Genomic DNA, 18,924 nt, shown 5'->3' with positions numbered 1-18,924 from the left:
GTACACACACCTACCTTGAACGATTTCTTCATCGTGTCTCTATCCAGGTCGTCCCATGCTTTCTGGACCCAGTCAACAAGGTCATGTTCTCCCCCGTGTATACTCCTTGTCGGCATCACTGGTCATCCAGCTGTCGTAGGAGGCACGGAGGTGGGCTTTAAAAGGTTGGTTCCATACCATGTCTGGAGCCTGGATATAATTGGTGCAGCCTCCAGGGATCACAGCAGTTGTTACCTTGTAGCCTCTTTTCAGCTCTGCTTTAGTGGGCTCACTGATGTGACACGATACGGTCCCAGAGGAGGAGCCGCTGGCGGAAATTGAATTTGCCCTCATCTTTTTGCAGCCACTGCGTAGTGAGCTCGTCGTTCATCCACCTGTTTTTGGATGAGGCCACTGATGTTCTGCATGGCCTTCACTTCCCTCACAGCTGCTTTGAACACAACGTACAGCTTTAGCTTCGTTCCATCTGCCTTAGCAGCCAACACCACAGTTAGGTGACACTTCTCATGGCCCGTGGATTTCAGTGTGACCGTGCGCGTCCCTCTCTCATTCACTGTTGTTGATCCGACCATGTCAAACCACACGGTAGTTTCATCCATGGATCTTCTTCATCTCAATCATGCGAGTTGAAAACACGATAATAGGGCTGTGCAATAAAATCGATACGGCAATATATCGCAATACTTTTTTCCGCAATACTGACACAATAAGAATACTTTTTATTTCAGTGCGTTCAGTAACACACTCAACACTAGGGCTGGGTATCGTTCAAAATTTTTCGATATCGATACCGTTTCGATACTTGGATTTCGATACCGGTTCCTGAACGATACTTTTTTCGATACCAATTTTTAGAAAAATCCATTTTAACAAAAATAAAACTGCATTACACATTGAAATTATTTTACAAATCTTTAGTTTTCCCCCCATCTTAAGTTTTACAGCAGAAAAAAATAAAACCTACTGTATTTAACATAACTTTAAGTTCTCTAAACGTATTGCCGTCCCTACAAAAAATATTGGAGTACTACAAAGGAAAGAAATGTAGCTAAAACAAATAAATCAGTGGAATAGTTTTCAGTGCAAAACAGAGAGTTGCAAATCAGGGTTTAATGCTCACTGATGCAACAGAACTCTATTCTTGTCCAAACTGATGAGATGGATCCACTTCATGCATGGAAGACTAGTTGAGCATTGACTAGCCTATCAATATAGCCTTAATGCCACAAAGTGAATCCCATTTATATTCAACAAACTATCATGACATCAGCGTTTGTTAACGAGTTGCGAAAAATACATGATGGGCGATAACTGCCCGCTTGCACATAACGTTACCATAACGTTAACGCTAATTAATTAAACATTAACGCTAGCGTTGCATGTGCTCACTGAGACAGCTCAACTTCATGCATTCACTGACTAGCCAATCAATATAAATGAATCGCATTTACATTCAACAAACTATCATGACATCAGCGTTTGTTAACGAGTTGCTAAAAATACACAATGCCCGCTTGCGCATAACGTTACGGCGGCAATTAATTAAACGATCTAATGCTGCTACAACTCACAGCCAGATGCATGGATTTGTCAGACTGAGGGATCTGATAACCGCTAACTTGCGGTAAGCTGACCCACCTCTCAATTATTTCTCTTGTCTGTGGAAACCAGTCCGTGTTGTTTCTGTTTCTTTTCCTGCTTTTCATCATCTTCGCCATATGGTACTCCAGGATAGGAGTAGCTTGAGTGGCTAACTTCTTATACTTCTTATACTATTATATCTGCACCGCACGCCTGGCTCACAGTCACAACAAACACACCGGCTAGTGGGCGTAACGTTTCCTGCATGCCTCTACATGACAGCCAATCACCAGCCGTATTAGAGCGCGGCGTGCAAGCATGTCGCATGCTTATAGGCTCAATGACGCTGTTTTGTTTTGGTATCGAAAATTGGTATCGATTGACAAGGGAGGCTTCGATACCCCTTAGTATCGATGTTTCCATTTCGGTGCCAAGTAAGTATCGAAACTCGATACCCAGCCCTACTCAACACTCAGTGTTTTGACTAAATTTGTCCACTCAGTTATCAATATAAAGTGATGTACATATTATTACACTGCCTGGGTGGTACACAGCGTGTAGTATTTTAGCTCTATTTTACAATTTTCAGTAAATTATGTATTGCAATATATCGCAATATGTATTGTATCGCAATGTATTGTGATACAATCGTATCCTGACCCATGTATTGTGATACGTATCGTATCGTGAGGTCCTTGCCAATACCCAGCCCTACACGATAAAATTCACTAGTTTCTCAGTGCTAGCACTCGCGTCCTTCTGGGCAACGGTGGTCTGTTTCCTCACACTAAAGTTGTTTCGGCGGAGGAATTAGTCCGGCTAGCATTAAACACATCTCCATATTTTCGGTCAGTCACCGAGGGGTACATCTCTTTAGCCTTGAGCCTCATAATTTTTCACAAAACTCTGAGGTTACGTCCTCACATGACATGGATCCAGTGACACAGGTTTGCCTCCAGTTCTTCACTAAGCTTCTTCCATCCTCCTCCAGTCAAGCGGGCTCGCTTCCCGTTCACCTTGCCCTGGGTGACAAGTTCAGTCTTGTTTTTCGCCAGAGTTTTACTCGGCATACCACTTTACCACATTACCACATTACTCGACTGCCAACGTTAATGTGAGATCGTACTTCTTCTTTCCTTTTTTTGCCGTGTTTGGGTCCGCTCTGTTTGTCTCCGCCATGATGTCTGTCTCTTCTGATCCTTCTTCTTCCTGTGCTCGTCTCTTCTTCGTCTGTTCATTTTTCTTTGTCTGTTCTTCGGCTTTGTTTGTTCTTCTTCGTCTGATTGCTGTTCTTGATGGCAGTCACTGAGCAAAGATGGCAGGTCGCAGTGTTTGTGTGTGTGTATCGGTATTATGATAAAAAATAATAATAATAAATGCCCCGGCGTTTAATCGAGACCTGCGTTTATTATGCTGGGTTAGGGTCAGACCCCCGGTGGCTAAAGGAGACCCAGCAGATAGAGTACCGGCGTTTATTAGAAGAAATACGATATATATATATATGTATAAACCTCTGTTTTCTCCAAAAAGGCAAGAAGGCAAAATGCCCAGCTGCTGCAGGAACAGATACAGCCATTCTTTTGTTCCTGAGGCTATTCGCTGTCTGAATTGTTGAATTGAATAGTAGCCTACTTCATGCCCCTTTAACTGTTTTAACTTCCATTGTTTCCTGTCCTTCTAAACGTACTTGTTTTAGGACAGCCCTACTTTTTACTGTTTTATGTCTTGTATGTTTTTAAATGTCAATCTTTTGTTATGCTGCAAATGAATTGCCCCAGGGGGGATAAATAAATATATACTTACTACTACTTACTCTTACTACTTGACAAGTGAAGTGGTTGTAATTGTGACAGTTGGATGTGAGCTCTCCTCCATGTTCTGTGTTGTGCTGATTTGTTTGTTGTTGTTGTGGTGGTGGTGGTGATGTGCTGTAGGTGGATTCTCTGACGGAACGGGTGGACGAGCTTAAATCGGACAAGAAGAGACTGGTGGACGAGTATGAGGCCAAACTCACCAAGGTAGTTGACAATTAGCTCTGTACCCAAGTTTGGCTGGCTATGTTACCATTACCTAAGTAAAATAGATTTTACTTCCAAGTAAATCATTTCCCTCCCATATCCACATGTTTTGGATGGGGAAATCATATTATATATATTGTATATTAATTATATTGTGCCAGTTGCAGGGCCACCTCTGTTTTCTCCAAAAAGACAAGAAGGCAAAACTTTCGACCCGAACAATAGGTCCATGTTTGTTCCTCTAGTCTTTAAAATAAAAGTAGCAGAGAACTGAGAAGCTGAGCGCTTTGACTGGCTGTAATCAAGTTCTTGATCATTCATTCATTCTGGCTGCTGATTGCCAGTGACAGTTAAGCTCAAAGGCCAACTTTTTCTCAGCTGACCAGCATGTTGACTGTCCACATCGTCTGAGTTTCCCTGCTCACTCCGCTCTATTGAAATTGAATGGACTTGCGGTCACTTGTTGATCGTATAATTATTCAAAATAATAACATACCCTATCACAAACTTTCCCTGGATTGGCTACAAAGGTATTGATGGAGGAAATGAATGAATAACCACCCCCACCCCCCGCTTACTTCATAAACTAGATCAAGCTTTCTTAAGACGCTTCACTCCCAACTGCTCCAATGAAGTCGCTCAGTGGCCAAGATTAGAAGATGAAGAAGTGATTGTACTGGCAACTCCAAGGCATAAAGTTAAGATACTCAGCTCCATAAATTAAATGCCTGGAAAAATGCTGCGGAAACAAAGCCAAGTCACCAAATCCACCATTATCTGAATAGATTGAACACAGGACTAAAACAACGCTGCAGGCTGTTGCTGGGAAAGGGCCAAACATGCTCAGCCAACCTTTCTTGGAAGTAATGTAAAAAAACTGAGAAAATGATGTGTGTCGGCACTTTGACGTTGATCTGGAGGCCTTGTTCAGTACAGCAAGCAAAGAGCAGAGTGGCACACCAAAGTCAATCACATTAGTTTTAGTGAGCATTAGGGATGTGAATGTGTACAAAAATCTCTGCATGTTTCCTACAGACTGTCTCTGGAGCATTTGAAGATTGTGGAAGACATAGACTGGCTTGAGAGACTAGTTGAGGTGACATTTCCCAGACGAACCTCATAGTTTCATCCTGCCTTGTATCTCTCCGCAGGCTCAGGCCTTCTACGAGCGCGAGCTTGAGGCCATGAAGCGAACCCAGCAGCTGACTGCCGACAACCTGCTGGCGTGGAAGCGCACAGAGGCAGAGCTGCGACGCGAGTTCCAGACCCAGGAGGCGGCGCTACAGAAGACCCTGGGCAAGCTGAGGGTGGAGCTGGCCAGGGTGACGGACGACGCTCGGGAAAACCGAGACAAGTCCCACAAGCTCCAAGCCTCACTCACCACAGCCCAGAGCAACATCAAGGTAAGAAGACACTGGAGTCTGTAGGGGCTGTTGGCGAAAGAGTGCCAAAATATCCTGCTGCTCTATAGTAGAAATGCTGTTACTTTGTTGACATTTTATGCAAGTGATGTCACCCAGCTGGGAGAGCTTCTCCTGTAGCAGGGCTGGGATGATCATGTCGAAGGTCAACAAGATCCTGGGATAGGTTCCTGCATTGTCCAGGTGTGTGAGGATGTAGTGGAGGGCCATGTTTATGGCATCATGTACATATCTGTTGGCTCTGTAGGCGAACTGCAGGGGGTCTAGAAGTGTGATGGATTTAAGGTAGGACAGGACGAGGCGCTCAAAGGACTTCATGACCACAGAGGCTAGGCCGAGGGCCTTGTCTTTTTTGGGAGGCGGATTATGGTTGACATTTTGAAGCAGGCTGGTACATGGCAGGTCTCCAGTGAGGTGTTGAAAATGTCAGTGAACACTGGGGCCAGCTGATCAGCACAGTGCTTCAGGGCAGAGGGTGATACGGAGTTAGTTTTGTTATTTTCAGCTTCTTGAAAAGCATGTTCATGACCAGTGTTGGGGGTAACTCATTAAAAAAGTAATATATTACATGTAATATATTACTTTTAGCAGTAACTCAGTAATAGAACTTATTACTTATAGGATTTCAGTAATATTATACCAGTTACTTTGTCAAGTAACTCAAGTTACTTAAGTTAAATTGAGTTACTTTTTTTTTCTCAAAGCAGATATTTAAAAAAGATACAATCATTTCCTAATCAAACTGTGTGTTTTTATGCAAATAACCACTATAGATGACAATAACAAAGGAAAAGGATAACATTTAGAATTTTGGATTTAAGTTTTTTTGCCCCCCCCCCCCCATTTTTACCCCCCATTAGTGCTAATTTAAATGTATTTATCCTGGTTGCTGCTCCACCCTCTGCCGATCTGGGGAGTGTTAGGATGATGTCATCATTCCTACTGTGATGTCATCATTCCTACGGTGATGTCATAGTTCACTCACTGATGATGTCATAACACAAGGTGATGTCATATTAGGGACCTATAAAGGTTCGGTTCTGCAGGTCCTCTGCAGTTGTTCATAGACTAAAATAATCTCGCGACAACACTCTGCAACCGTTCCCAACTTCGAACCTTGCAGACCCAGCTATCAAGTTCCACAGCGTTCCTACTCATCGAGACTTCAGTTTACCAAGTGTGTCTTGGCCATCAACTATCCGCGCGTAAATCCACCATGCCTCGCACCAAGCATGACAGTATGAACAACTCAGAAATGGATTTAGCGGGTACATTCCCCCCAATCAAGGAGGAAGCCCCCGAGAGGCCAGTTCCCCCGCCGACCGCTTCAGGTGGCCCGCTGGGCAAATCAACGAAAGGTCTTGTCACCGTGGAGACCTTACAAACAGCGCTGACAGTGGTGCAGGCCCAGCAACAAACAACGCTGACCAGCGGTGCAGGTCCTGCAAACGGACACCACGAACATTCTTTCTGGCCTGCTGAGGGATCTGGCTTCTGAGGTTGGTGGTCAGCTCGCCCTCCTGGCTAGCCGGCTAGATCGTCTCAACGGACTAAACCCCCCTGGGGGTGTCATTCCGCAGTCTTCCGCTCCTCCTGCCCCAGCTTCTGAGCGATCCGTCGCCCCAACCCAAACACCGGAGGTTTCCAGTGCAGCCACACCTCTTACTCCCACCGTGCCTGCTTCGCAGCAGCTGGTTGAGCCACAGCACGTGCCCCTGCTGGGTGCTGCTGAGTACGATTTCAAGGAGAGGCTCACAGGTTTCCTGTGGGCCGAAGGCATGACGGTGGATGACCTCCGAAGGTCACTCCCTACTGCTCCCGTGCCTCCTATTCCTCCTGCCACTGCATCTGCTTCCGAGCGCACCGTCGTTCCGGAGGTTTCCAGACCTGCTACCCCCCCAGCTACCGCGGCCGTTGCTTCTAGCCCTGCCTCTCAGCCGCCTCCAGCTCCTAAGCGCATACTCTGGGGGGGAGTTTGTGTCATCCCAAAGCAAAGGCAGCCACATCTGAACACCAGCAGCCATCTGTACCGTGATCAGACCGGCAGGGTTCACATCACACCAGAGGAGAGGCAGTGCCGTTTGGACACCCGGAGCTGCCGGTACTGTGGTCGAGCCGGGCATTACCTCTCCTCCTGCTCCCGGCGTCCAGTAAGTGGGTCCACCACTCGCTGGCCCGTGAGACTCTCAGCGGGTCAAGGCTCTAAGAGTCCAGCCCCGAAACCCATACGGTTGGGCAGCGTTCACGTGAACCAGGAGTGGCAGTGTGTCTCCAAGAAGGTTAAGGAGTTGGAGAAGATTGTCAATCGTCTCATTGAGAAGTTCAATCACTGCCTGCAGATCAGCTCCGTCCCCCCGCAGGGGGCCTCCCAGTCTGCTGGCCCTGAGGCCCAACCTGTGGGTGTCCTACCCCAACTACAGGTCGGGGTGGTGGACCTTCCCCTCGCCGAGTCCGAACCCGAACCCCAGCAGCAGCCAATTCCAGTTCTTGACCCACACGTAGGTTCCCGTTTGACACTGGGAGGTCCCCGTAGTGTCGACAGCCTTCGGTCAGGAGCAGCCTCGAAGAAGGAAACTGTGGGTGTCCTGCCCGAAGTACAGGTCGGGAGGGTAGGCCTCGCTGAGTCGGAGCCCAGTCCTCAGCAGCAGTCTAAATGCAGGTCTAGGCGTCCACGTTCGGGTCCTGCTCGGCCCTGGGACTGTTATCGGGCCTTGGAGGAATTCGGTTCTCCTGCCGGCCTTTTGCCTAGGCCGCCACCCCCCGGGGGAGAGCCCCCTGTGGCTCTGCCTTCGGAGACGGCGGCCCCTGCAGTTCCTTTGGATCCTTCTTCCAAGTTTGGGGCCCCGCCTTCGGAGCCCGCAGAGTTTGAGGTGTTGCGTCAGGAGAACAGTTCTTGTTGGTCCCCACTGGACCGTGGCATTGACCCTTTTGATGGTCTCCAGTCTCCCATGTTTGGATCGTGCCCCGGGGGATGGCCGACTCCGGAGGATCCACCGGAGTCTGCGGAGTTTCTGTTCTCCAGATATCGTCCACTGTCTACCTGCATCTGACCACCTGCTGAGGAGCACCTCTGCCGGAGTCTGCAGCGTTTCTGTTCTCCAGATGTCTTCCTTGAGGGTCTCATTGGAGAGGGGAGGGTACTGTTAGGATGATGTCATCATTCCTACTGTGATGTCATCATTCCTACTGTGATGTCATAGTTCACTCACTGATGATGTCATAACACAAGGTGATGTCATATTTGGGACCTATAAAGGTTCGGTTCTGCAGGTCCTCTGCAGTTGTTCATAGACTAAACTAATCTCGCGACAACACTCTGCAACCGTTCCCAACTTCGAACCTTGCAGACCCAGCTATCAAGTTCCACAGCGTTCCTACTCATCGAGACTTCAGTTTACCAAGTGTGTCTTGGCCATCAACTATCCGCGCGTAAATCCACCATGCCTCGCACCAAGCCTGACAGGGAGAGCCGAAACTGGCACCATGCTTCCTCCGACACATGGGCAGTTAGCCAGACGCTTCTTTTCACCTGACAGGGGAAGCTCCACCGGTAGGACATAGCACGTGGGAGGATCACGCTATTCCAATGAGTTCCCCTCCCTCCGAACAGGCGCCCCTAACGGCCAGAGGAGGCACCACATCAGCAACCAGGATATTGCATGTTTTTGGTGTGGGGTTCCTATATGAAGGAAACCCCCAGGGGGCATGGGGAGAACATGCAAACTCCACACAGAAAGCATTTACAAGAAAAACTAAAGTTCCCAAAACAGGACCCAGAATTATTTATAAAAGACTGTACAAGAATTTTTGTGAAGAAGGTTTTGTAATGGATATGGAAGAGGTACCATGGCATGGTGTATGTGCAGAGCAAAACCCAGAAATGGCACTAAGTAAATGTATGTCACTCTTTTTGGAAGTGGCTGACAGGCATGCACCTGTTAAAAAATGCACGGTCAAGGCAGCTAAAGCACCTTGGCTAGATGAAGAGCTGCGAAGATGCATGTCTATGAGAAATGAACAAAATAAGTGATTATAATAAGAAAAGCAAGTGATTCTGGGTGAATGGCAGAGCCACTGTAAACTCAGAAACATGGTAACAAAATTCAACAGAAAGAAAAAGAAGGAATATTTTCAAACAAGGATAAAGGAAATTAAAAATGACAGTAAGCTGTTGTGGAAGACAATGAATGAAGCCTTAGGTAAAGGAGTAAACAGTGTGCCTACTTTTATTGAAGATCAGGGGTCATTTATAACAAAACCGGGTGACATTGCTCAGTATTTTAACGATTTATTCATTAACAAAGTTAACAATCTGAGGAGAAATATGTGTTATGATAAGGGGGAATGCACTGCTAAGATAACGGACCGTATTATGAAGAAGAAAAATTGTAGATTTAAACTGGAGACTAATAAAGAAAAAAACATTGCATGGATGCATAACTGGGACATATCCTCAGTGATGTACCCTGGGGTCATAGGATGTTTCGGGTCTCGCAACATCATACACCCTCGCCCAGGTGACCCAGCTGGGGCTGGCCAAGCCCCAAGTTACGTCCCAGTAGCTACCCACGGTCACCCCTCCAGGAAGGGTCGAAGGTGGTCACGCGGTCAGGGCCACTCAATCCGCTGCTCCGGAACTACTCTGCCGGGACCGGGGGAGGGGGAGGGCTCTGGTACGTAGAGGGACCGGGCTCTTTGGGTTGCCACCCGGCCGGGCTCCTCCCTCGTCTCACCAGGTCTACGACCTGTGCGCTGCACCAGACTCCCCCGCTCCAAACATCTCATTCCGAGGTGATGGTATCTTGGTGGATACCATGCAGCACCAGTACTTGGTGGCACTGCAGTCTCCACTTGCGGCTTGAATGGCCCTCCTAAAAGGCCTCTCGTGGGTTGTTGGGCTTCTTCCTCACGGAAGACGCAGGCTGGGGAGCTAACCCATACTGCTACCCGGGTGCCGTGCCTGTTCCGGCTATCAACTGACTCTCCAGTAGTCACTACTGGAGAGTGACTACTCGCTGGCCCCTTCCCTCTCCTCAGCCTCTGTCAATGATCTCCTAGATAACTTCAATTCTAAAACCCTAAAGGCTATTGATGCTGTAGCTCCCATTAGATCTAAACTAATCTCCGGTAAGAAAAAAGCACCATGGAGAAACGCTCCCTCTGTAAATAACAAAAAAAGAGATTGTAGGAAAGCCGAGCGCAAATGGCGGAAAACTAAACTTCACATCGATTATGACATCTATAAAAATAGTCTTCACTCCTACAACCAGGAACTAAAAAATTCCAGAAAATTCTTCTTCTCCGACATTATCAGCAAAAACACCAATGACGCTCGCACTCTTTTTGCCACTGTTGACAGGCTGACAAACCCCCCCCCACAAATTGCCCCTGATCTTCTATCCAATGTCAAATGCAATGAATTTGCGACCTTCTTTAGGGATAAAATTATAAATATCAGACTAACTATTTCCACATCAAGAACAAATGTGGCTCCGCCGCACCCACAGAATAGGTGCTTAATTAACATAACTCAGTTCAATGTCATTGACCACAAGAAACTAGAAGAAACGATACGAGGCCTTAAATCCTCATCGTGTTGCCTAGACACCCTGCCAACAAGCTTTCTAAAAAATGTCTACAGTTGCCTGGCGACCGACATACTGAAGATAATTAATACCTCTCTTCTTACAGGCATTTTCCCAAAATCTCTAAAAACTGCAGTTGTTAAGCCCTTGCTAAAGAAGCGTAGCCTCGACCCCTCTATAATCAGCAATTACAGACCAATATCAAATCTTCCCTTTATTAGCAAAATACTCGAAAAAACTGTCTACCAACAACTCAATACCTTTCTATCCTCCAATGACCTCCTAGATCCTTTCCAATCAGGCTTCCGACCCCATCATAGCACCGAAACTGCGCTTATCAGAGTTATAAATGACATCCGAATGAACACTGATTCAGGTAAAATCTCAATCTTAGTGTTACTAGACCTCAGCGCTGCCTTTGATACGGTTGACCACGAAATTCTATTGGACAGACTGGAAAACTGGGTCGGGCTTTCCGGCACGGTCCTAGAGTGGTTCAGATCTTATCTGCAAGACAGGAACTACTTTGTCTCCATTGGCAACTACACATCTGACCAAACCAAAATGACATGTGGGGTACCCCAAGGATCAATTTTAGGTCCTGTCCTGTTTAACCTTTATATGCTCTCTCTGGGCCTAATTATGCAAAAAAACAAAATAGCTTATCATAGCTATGCAGATGACACCCAACTCTACATAGCCCTCTCATCGGATGACTATGCCCCCATAGAGTCACTGTGTCAGTGCCTTGCGCAAATTAATGATTGGATGTGCCAGAATTTTCTCCAACTTAATAAAGACAAAACAGAGATAATTGTCTTCGGCAAAAAAGAAGATAGGCTCAAAGTTACTGCTCACCTCGAATCCCTATCTCTGAAGCCAAAGGACCAGGTAAAAAATCTTGGCATTATTATTGACTCTGATCTAAATTTCAACTCCCACATCAAGCTTATAAGAAAATCTGCCTTCTATCATCTAAAAAATATAGCAAGGATTAGAGGCTATATGTCCAAACAAGATCTTGAAAAACTAATTCATGCTTTCATTTCTAGCAGGCTAGACTACTGCAACAGTCTTTTCAATGGTCTTCCCAAAAAAGCTGTTAAACAACTTCAGCTCATTCAGAATGCGGCTGCTAGAGTTCTAACAAGAACCAAGAAAGCTGAACACATTACACCAGTTCTCAAATCCCTGCATTGGCTGCCAGTAAATCTTAGAATAGACTTTAAAATTCTGCTAATAGTTTACAAATCTCTCAACGGGTCAGGCCCACACTACATCTCTGAAATGCTTCTACACTATGAACCATCCAGATCCCTGAGATCTTCAGGCACTGGTCTACTAATTGTCCCAAGGACCAAATCTAAACATGGTGAAGCCGCGTTCTCCCACTATGCCTCTCATAACTGGAACAAACTCCCTGAACACATTAGATCTGCCCCTACTCTGCCTATTTTTAAATCCAAGCTAAAGACCTTTATGTTTACTCTTGCTTTTAACTGCTACTAAACTACTGCCTCTCTCGGCCTGTAATTTTAAAAAGATTTTTCCTGTACATTTCCAACAAATGGACTGTACATGTAATAATAATACTGAAGAGTGCCTTGTAACTTATTTAAAACAGAAATAATGTTTCATGTTTGTTAATTTGAGTATATATTTTAACTAAAACTGTCGGCTGTGTTTTTTATGTGTTTTTTATATGTGCATTGCTTTGCTGCTTGTTTTTTCGATTATTTTTTTGTAAAGCACCTTGAATTGCCTTTGTGTATGAAAGGTGCTATATAAATAAAATTTGACTTGACTTGACTTGACTAGTCTTTCCTGGTTGTCACGTAGTCTATTCCTATGAGTCACTGGCTAAGCCAGGCTAACTAATAAAGAAAAAAAACATCGCATGGATGCATAACTGGGACGTATCCTCAGTGATGTACCCTGGGGTCATAGGATGTTTCGGGTCTCGCAACATCATACACCCTCGCCCAGGTGACCCAGCCGGGGCTGGCCAAGCCCCAACTTACGTCCCAGTAGCTACCCATGGTCAGCCCTCCAGGAAGGGTCGAAGGTGGTCACGCGGTCAGGGCCACTCAATCCGCTGCTCCGGAACTACTCTGCTGGGACCGGGGGAGGGAGGGCTCTGGTACGTAGAGGGACCGGGCTCTGTGGGTTGCCACCCGGCCGGGGGTGTCCTGCCCGAAGTACAGGTCGGGAGGGTAGGCCTCGCTGAGTCGGAGCCCAGTCCTCAGCAGCAGTCTAAATGCAGGTCTAGGCGTCCACGTTCGGGTCCTGCTCGGCCCTGGGACTGTTATCGGGCCTTGGAGGAATTCGGTTCTCCTGCCGGCCTTTTGCCTAGGCCGCCACCCCCCAGGGGAGAGCCCCCTGTGGCTCTGCCTTCGGAGACGGCGGCCCCTGCAGTTCCTTTGGATCCTTCTTCCAAGTTTGGGGCCCCGCCTTCGGAGCCCGCAGAGTTTGAGGTGTTGCGTCAGGAGAACAGTTCTTGTTGGTCCCCACTGGACCGTGGCATTGACCCTTTTGATGGTCTCCAGTCTCCCATGTTTGGATCGTGCCCCGGGGGATGGCCGACTCCGGAGGATCCACCGGAGTCTGCGGAGTTTCTGTTCTCCAGATATCGTCCACTGTCTACCTGCATCTGACCACCTGCTGAGGAGCACCTCTGCCGGAGTCTGCAGCGTTTCTGTTCTCCAGATGTCTTCCTTGAGGGTCTCATTGGAGAGGGGAGGGTACTGTTAGGATGATGTCATCATTCCTACTGTGATGTCATCATTCCTACTGTGATGTCATAGTTCACTCACTGATGATGTCATAACACAAGGTGATGTCATATTTGGGACCTATAAAGGTTCGGTTCTGCAGGTCCTCTGCAGTTGTTCATAGACTAAACTAATCTCGCGACAACACTCTGCAACCGTTCCCAACTTCGAACCTTGCAGACCCAGCTATCAAGTTCCACAGCGTTCCTACTCATCGAGACTTCAGTTTACCAAGTGTGTCTTGGCCAGTGTTGGGAGTAACTAGTTACTAAGTAACTAGTTACTGTAACTTAACTAATTTTTTCAGTAACTAGTAATCTAACTAATTACTTTTTCAAATTCAGTAACTCAGTTACAGTTACTAAAATAGTAACTCGGCTAGTTACTAGTTACTTTAGGACATGAAAATAACGGACAACTTCAGAGGATTACCCAGTTTCTGATCCTCAGACCTAGTCCGGGGAGAGAGCTGCAGCCAGAGCCACAGAGGCTAATGACCTTGATAGGCTATAAGCCTCCCCAATAAGCGAAGGTTCAATGCCACACTGTGGCACAGCAACACTAACATAATGTGTGCATTAATAACAATCGAAGCAGACTTTTAAAAGTAACGCAAAAGTTACTTTCCCTAGTAACTAATTACTTTGAAGTAACTGGTAACTTTAAAGTAATTAAATTACCTTTTGAGAGAACTAACTAGTAACTGTAACTAATTACCAATTTTCAGTAACTTTCCCAACACTGGTCTTGGCCATCAACTATCCGCGCGTAAATCCACCATGCCTCGCACCAAGCCTGACAGGGAGAGCCGAAACTGGCACCATGCTTCCTCCGAGACATGGGCAGTTAGCCAGACGCTTCTTTTCACCTGACAGGGGAAGCTCCACCGGTAGGACATAGCACGTGGGAGGATCACGCTATTCCAATGAGTTCCCCTCCCTCCGAACAGGCGCCCCTAACGGCCAGAGGAGGCACCACATCAGCAACCAGGATATTGCATGTTTTTGGTGTGGGGTTCCTATATGAAGGAAACCCCCAGGGGGCATGGGGAGAACATGCAAACTCCACACAGAAAGCATTTACAAGAAAAACTAAAGTTCCCAAAACAGGACCCAGAATTATTTATAAAAGACTGTACAAGAATTTTTGTGAAGAAGGTTTTGTAATGGATATGGAAGAGGTACCATGGCATGGTGTATGTGCAGAGCAAAACCCAGAAATGGCACTAAGTAAATGTATGTCACTCTTTTTGGAAGTGGCTGACAGGCATGCACCTGTTAAAAAATGCACGGTCAAGGCAGCTAAAGCACCTTGGCTAGATGAAGAGCTGCGAAGATGCATGTCTATGAGAAATGAACAAAATAAGTGATTATAATAAGAAAAGCCAGTGATTCTGGTTGAATGGCAGAGCCACTGTAAACTCAGAAACATGGTAACAAAATTCAACAGAAAGAAAAAGAAGGAATATTTTCAAACAAGGATAAAGGAAATTAAAAATGACAGTAAGCTGTTGTGGAAGACAATGAATGAAGCCTTAGGTAAAGGAGTAAACAGTGTGCCTACTTTTATTGAAGATCAGGGGTCATTTATAACAAAACCGGGTGACATTGCTCAGTATTTTAACGATTTATTCATTAACAAAGTTAACAATCTGAGGAGAAATATGTGTTATGATAAGGGGGAATGCACTGCTAAGATAACGGACCGTATTATGAAGAAGAAAAATTGTAGATTTAAACTGGAGACTAATAAAGAAAAAAACATTGCATGGATGCATAACTGGGACATATCCTCAGTGATGTACCCTGGGGTCATAGGATGTTTCGGGTCTCGCAACATCATACACCCTCGCCCAGGTGACCCAGCCGGGGCTGGCCAAGCCCCAACTTACGTCCCAGTAGCTACCCACGGTCACCCCTCCAGGAAGGGTCGAAGGTGGTCACGCGGTCAGGGCCACTCAATCCGCTGCTCCGGAACTACTCTGCCGGGACCGGGGGAGGGGGAGGGCTCTGGTACGTAGAGGGACCGGGCTCTTTGGGTTGCCACCCGGCCGGGCTCCTCCCTCGTCTCACCAGGTCTACGACCTGTGCGCTGCACCAGACTCCCCCGCTCCAAACATCTCATTCCGAGGTGATGGTATCTTGGTGGATACCATGCAGCACCAGTACTTGGTGGCACTGCAGTCTCCACTTGCGGCTTGAATGGCCCTCCTAAAAGGCCTCTCGTGGGTTGTTGGGCTTCTTCCTCACGGAAGACGGAGGCTGGGGAGCTAACCCATACTGCTACCCGGGTGCCGTGCCTGTTCCGGCTATCAACTGACTCTCCAGTAGTCACTAGTCTTTCCTGGTTGTCACGTAGTCTATTCCTATGAGTCACTGGCTAAGCCAGGCTAACTAATAAAGAAAAAAAACATCGCATGGATGCATAACTGGGACGTATCCTCAGTGATGTACCCTGGGGTCATAGGATGTTTCGGGTCTCGCAACATCATACACCCTCGCCCAGGTGACCCAGCCGGGGCTGGCCAAGCCCCAACTTACGTCCCAGTAGCTACCCATGGTCAGCCCTCCAGGAAGGGTCGAAGGTGGTCACGCGGTCAGGGCCACTCAATCCGCTGCTCCGGAACTACTCTGCTGGGACCGGGGGAGGGAGGGCTCTGGTACGTAGAGGGACCGGGCTCTGTGGGTTGCCACCCGGCCGGGCTCCTCCCTCGTCTCACCAGGTCTACGACTATTGAAATTAAAAAAGTGGAAGAGCTTTTAAAATCTATTAAAAGTGAAAAAGCAGCAGGGCTGGATAATATGGATGGTAGATTGCTGAAAACATCTGCACATTTGGTGGCCGGAGCAATCACCCACATCTTCAATCAAAGTATAAGCTGGGGCATCTGCCCTCAGAGTTGGAAGGAAGCTAAAATTATTCTGCTAATTAAAAATGCAAAAGCTGACCTCACTGGTGCAAATAGTCGCCCAGTAAGCACTCTGCCTGTTCTAGCAAAAGTCATGGAAAAATTTGTTTTCAAACAAATACAGAGCTATTTCACTAAGAACAAATTGAATACACATTTTTCAGCATGCATACAGGGAAGACTACTCTTCCTGCACAGCATTAACACAATTGGTAGATTACTGTTCTATAAAAATTGATGCAAAAAAAATTATGGGTACGGTTTTATTGGATTTTAGTGCAGCATTTGATGTGATTGACCATGGTTTGCTATTTGAAAAACTTATTGCATATGGTTTTGAAGACTCTGCTGTTGCCTGGATAAAATGTTATTTGTCCAGTCGGACACAGAGAGTGTTTTTTAATGGTTCATTATCAGACATAAAAAAAATTAAGTTTGGTATTCCTCAAGGGAGTTGCCTTGGGGCTCTCTTATACACTATATTCACGAACAATCTGCCATTGGTCTTAGAAAAGGCCAATCTGACCATGTACGCGGATGACACTACGATGTACTGGGCATCTGATTCAGTGGAGGATCTGACAGAGGCTCTCAACAAAGAGATTATGTTGGTCTTAAAATGGATAACTGATAATATAATGGTGTTGAATAGTTCAAAGACAAAATGCATAGTATTTGGTTCGCAGAGTGTGCTGCAATATAATCTAAAGTTAAATCTAATACTGAATGGAACAGAAATTGAACAGGTCAGTGAAACAAAGCTACTGGGTGTAACATTGGACAATCATCTATCATGGTCATCACATATTGATCATATAACTAAGAAAATGGGGAAGGGGCTAGCATTAATCAGAAGAGCTGCTGAGTATTTAACATCTGCTTCAGTGGTCCAGGTTATACAAGCACTGGTCTTGTGTCATCTTGACTACTGTCCTACTGTGTGGTCCAGTGCATCAAAACAGGAACTAAGGAAACTACAAATTGGTCAAAACAAAGCAGCTCGTATTGCACTTAAATGTACTTACAGGTCAAGTGCAGTGCTAATGCATAAAAAACTAGCATGGCTGATGGTGGAACAAAGACTGCTTGTGAGTCTAATTTTGTTTTTCAGAAAGATCTGTGGTAGCAAGGAACCAGAATGTTTATATAATCATATTCAATATACATGTGACAGACATACCACAGACATACCAGACAGGTGGCGAGGGAGCGTTTCACTATAGGCCTAGAACAAATGCAATGAAAACATCTGTAATGTACAGAGCCATGTCTGAATGGAATGCTTTACCTCCTACAATTATAAACATAGAAAGTAGATACAGATTTAAAAATAAGCTAAAAATAAATTTTATAATTTCATAACTAGTTAATTATAGGTCAATGAATGGAACTGGTATTAAAAATAGTGATTATACTATATATAGTATACGATATATACTATACGATATCTAGATATCGTATAGAGTTGATTGTAAATAATGTAGTAATATAGTTAGACGTTATATAACATATATGCATGTGTTATACATATACATGTATTATACATGAGATTTGAGGACTTGAATTATATGGATGTACTATGGGTGGACAGATGATAGATAATGATGTTGCTGTATTTAGAATATATTTAGAATAATATTATATATGCTGTATTTAGAACCAGGTTGAGTGAGTTTTTGTTCGTTTTCTCTTGTTTGTCTTAAATTTATGATTTTAAAATGTGTTTTGTCTTTTACTTTGCATATTTGTAATGTATCTGTATTGTTTGTTTTGACTGTGGACCCCAGGAAGAGTAGCTGTTGCCTTGTGTAATGGCTAATAGGGATCCTAATAAACTAAACTAATAAACTAAACAGGCGCCCCGGCCGACCAGAGGAGGTGCTATTGCAGTGACCAGGACACATAGCCCTAATCCGGCTTCCTACCCGCAGACAGCCAATCGTGCCTGTATGGACGCCAGACCAAGCCGGAGGTAACACGGGGGTGCGAACTTATGACCCTCGTGTTGGTAGGCAGGGAATCTACCGCTACAGTACCCGGATGCCCAGTGTTTAGTGAAACACACTTGAAGGATATAGTTTGAGTTATCAACCTGCGCCTTATTTTCCTAGTTTCTGCCATCATGACAATTGATTGTGTTCAACATGTTATCACATACCCGTAACTCAGTTCAACCAGTTGTCCATCGCCTTGTTTCTACCAGTTTGTCTTTTGTGATACAAATAGAGTCTTGCCATACCTCTGACAGATCATCGTCTTGCAGGCGTAGGTAGCTTCATGTGGAGAAAAAGAAAAATGGTCCCAACTGTGTTCATTTCCCAAGTCGATTATATTATAATTCTAAAAACAGCCTGAATATTTCAGAGAACTGGTGGAGGGATGAGTAATTAGTTTTGTAAGCCTTGTGAAAACACTCATATCTCTGCCAGACAGTCAAGACCAAGTTGACATATGCATTGGGGGATTGGGGGAGCGGGTCTGTTTTTTGCGATCTGCTCTGAAGGTTTGGTTGAAAATTGTCAATGAGGGCAAAGTAGACAGGAAGACGTCTCACTCCCTCCTGAATTCACTCAGTGCTGCAGAGAACATGAGAAAGTGGTCAGCGGTGGTTGGTGTGCCGAGAGTTAATATTACTACACT

The 18,924-nt window shown here is 45.7% G+C and overlaps 1 protein-coding gene across 1 annotated transcript in view; it reads left to right on the top strand.

Moving 5' to 3' along the window:
* The window catches only part of fam184ab (family with sequence similarity 184 member Ab), a gene marked incomplete at both ends in the record, with an annotated part of 541,527 nt that overhangs the window by 174,075 nt on the left and 348,528 nt on the right, over positions 1-18,924 (top strand). The window contains 2 exons of the mRNA XM_083643220.1: positions 3,516-3,599; positions 4,751-5,002. Coding sequence (XP_083499346.1) covers positions 3,516-3,599; positions 4,751-5,002 — 336 coding nt within the window. The remainder of the gene's footprint in view (positions 1-3,515; positions 3,600-4,750; positions 5,003-18,924) is intronic.

The sequence above is a fragment of the Poromitra crassiceps genome (assembly GCF_964638095.1).
Source record: "Poromitra crassiceps genome assembly, chromosome: 9".
NCBI classification, from domain to species: Eukaryota; Metazoa; Chordata; class Actinopteri; order Beryciformes; family Melamphaidae; genus Poromitra; species Poromitra crassiceps.
The sequence above is the reverse complement of the archived record's forward strand: the minus strand, read 5'-3'. Positions and strand labels throughout refer to the sequence as shown.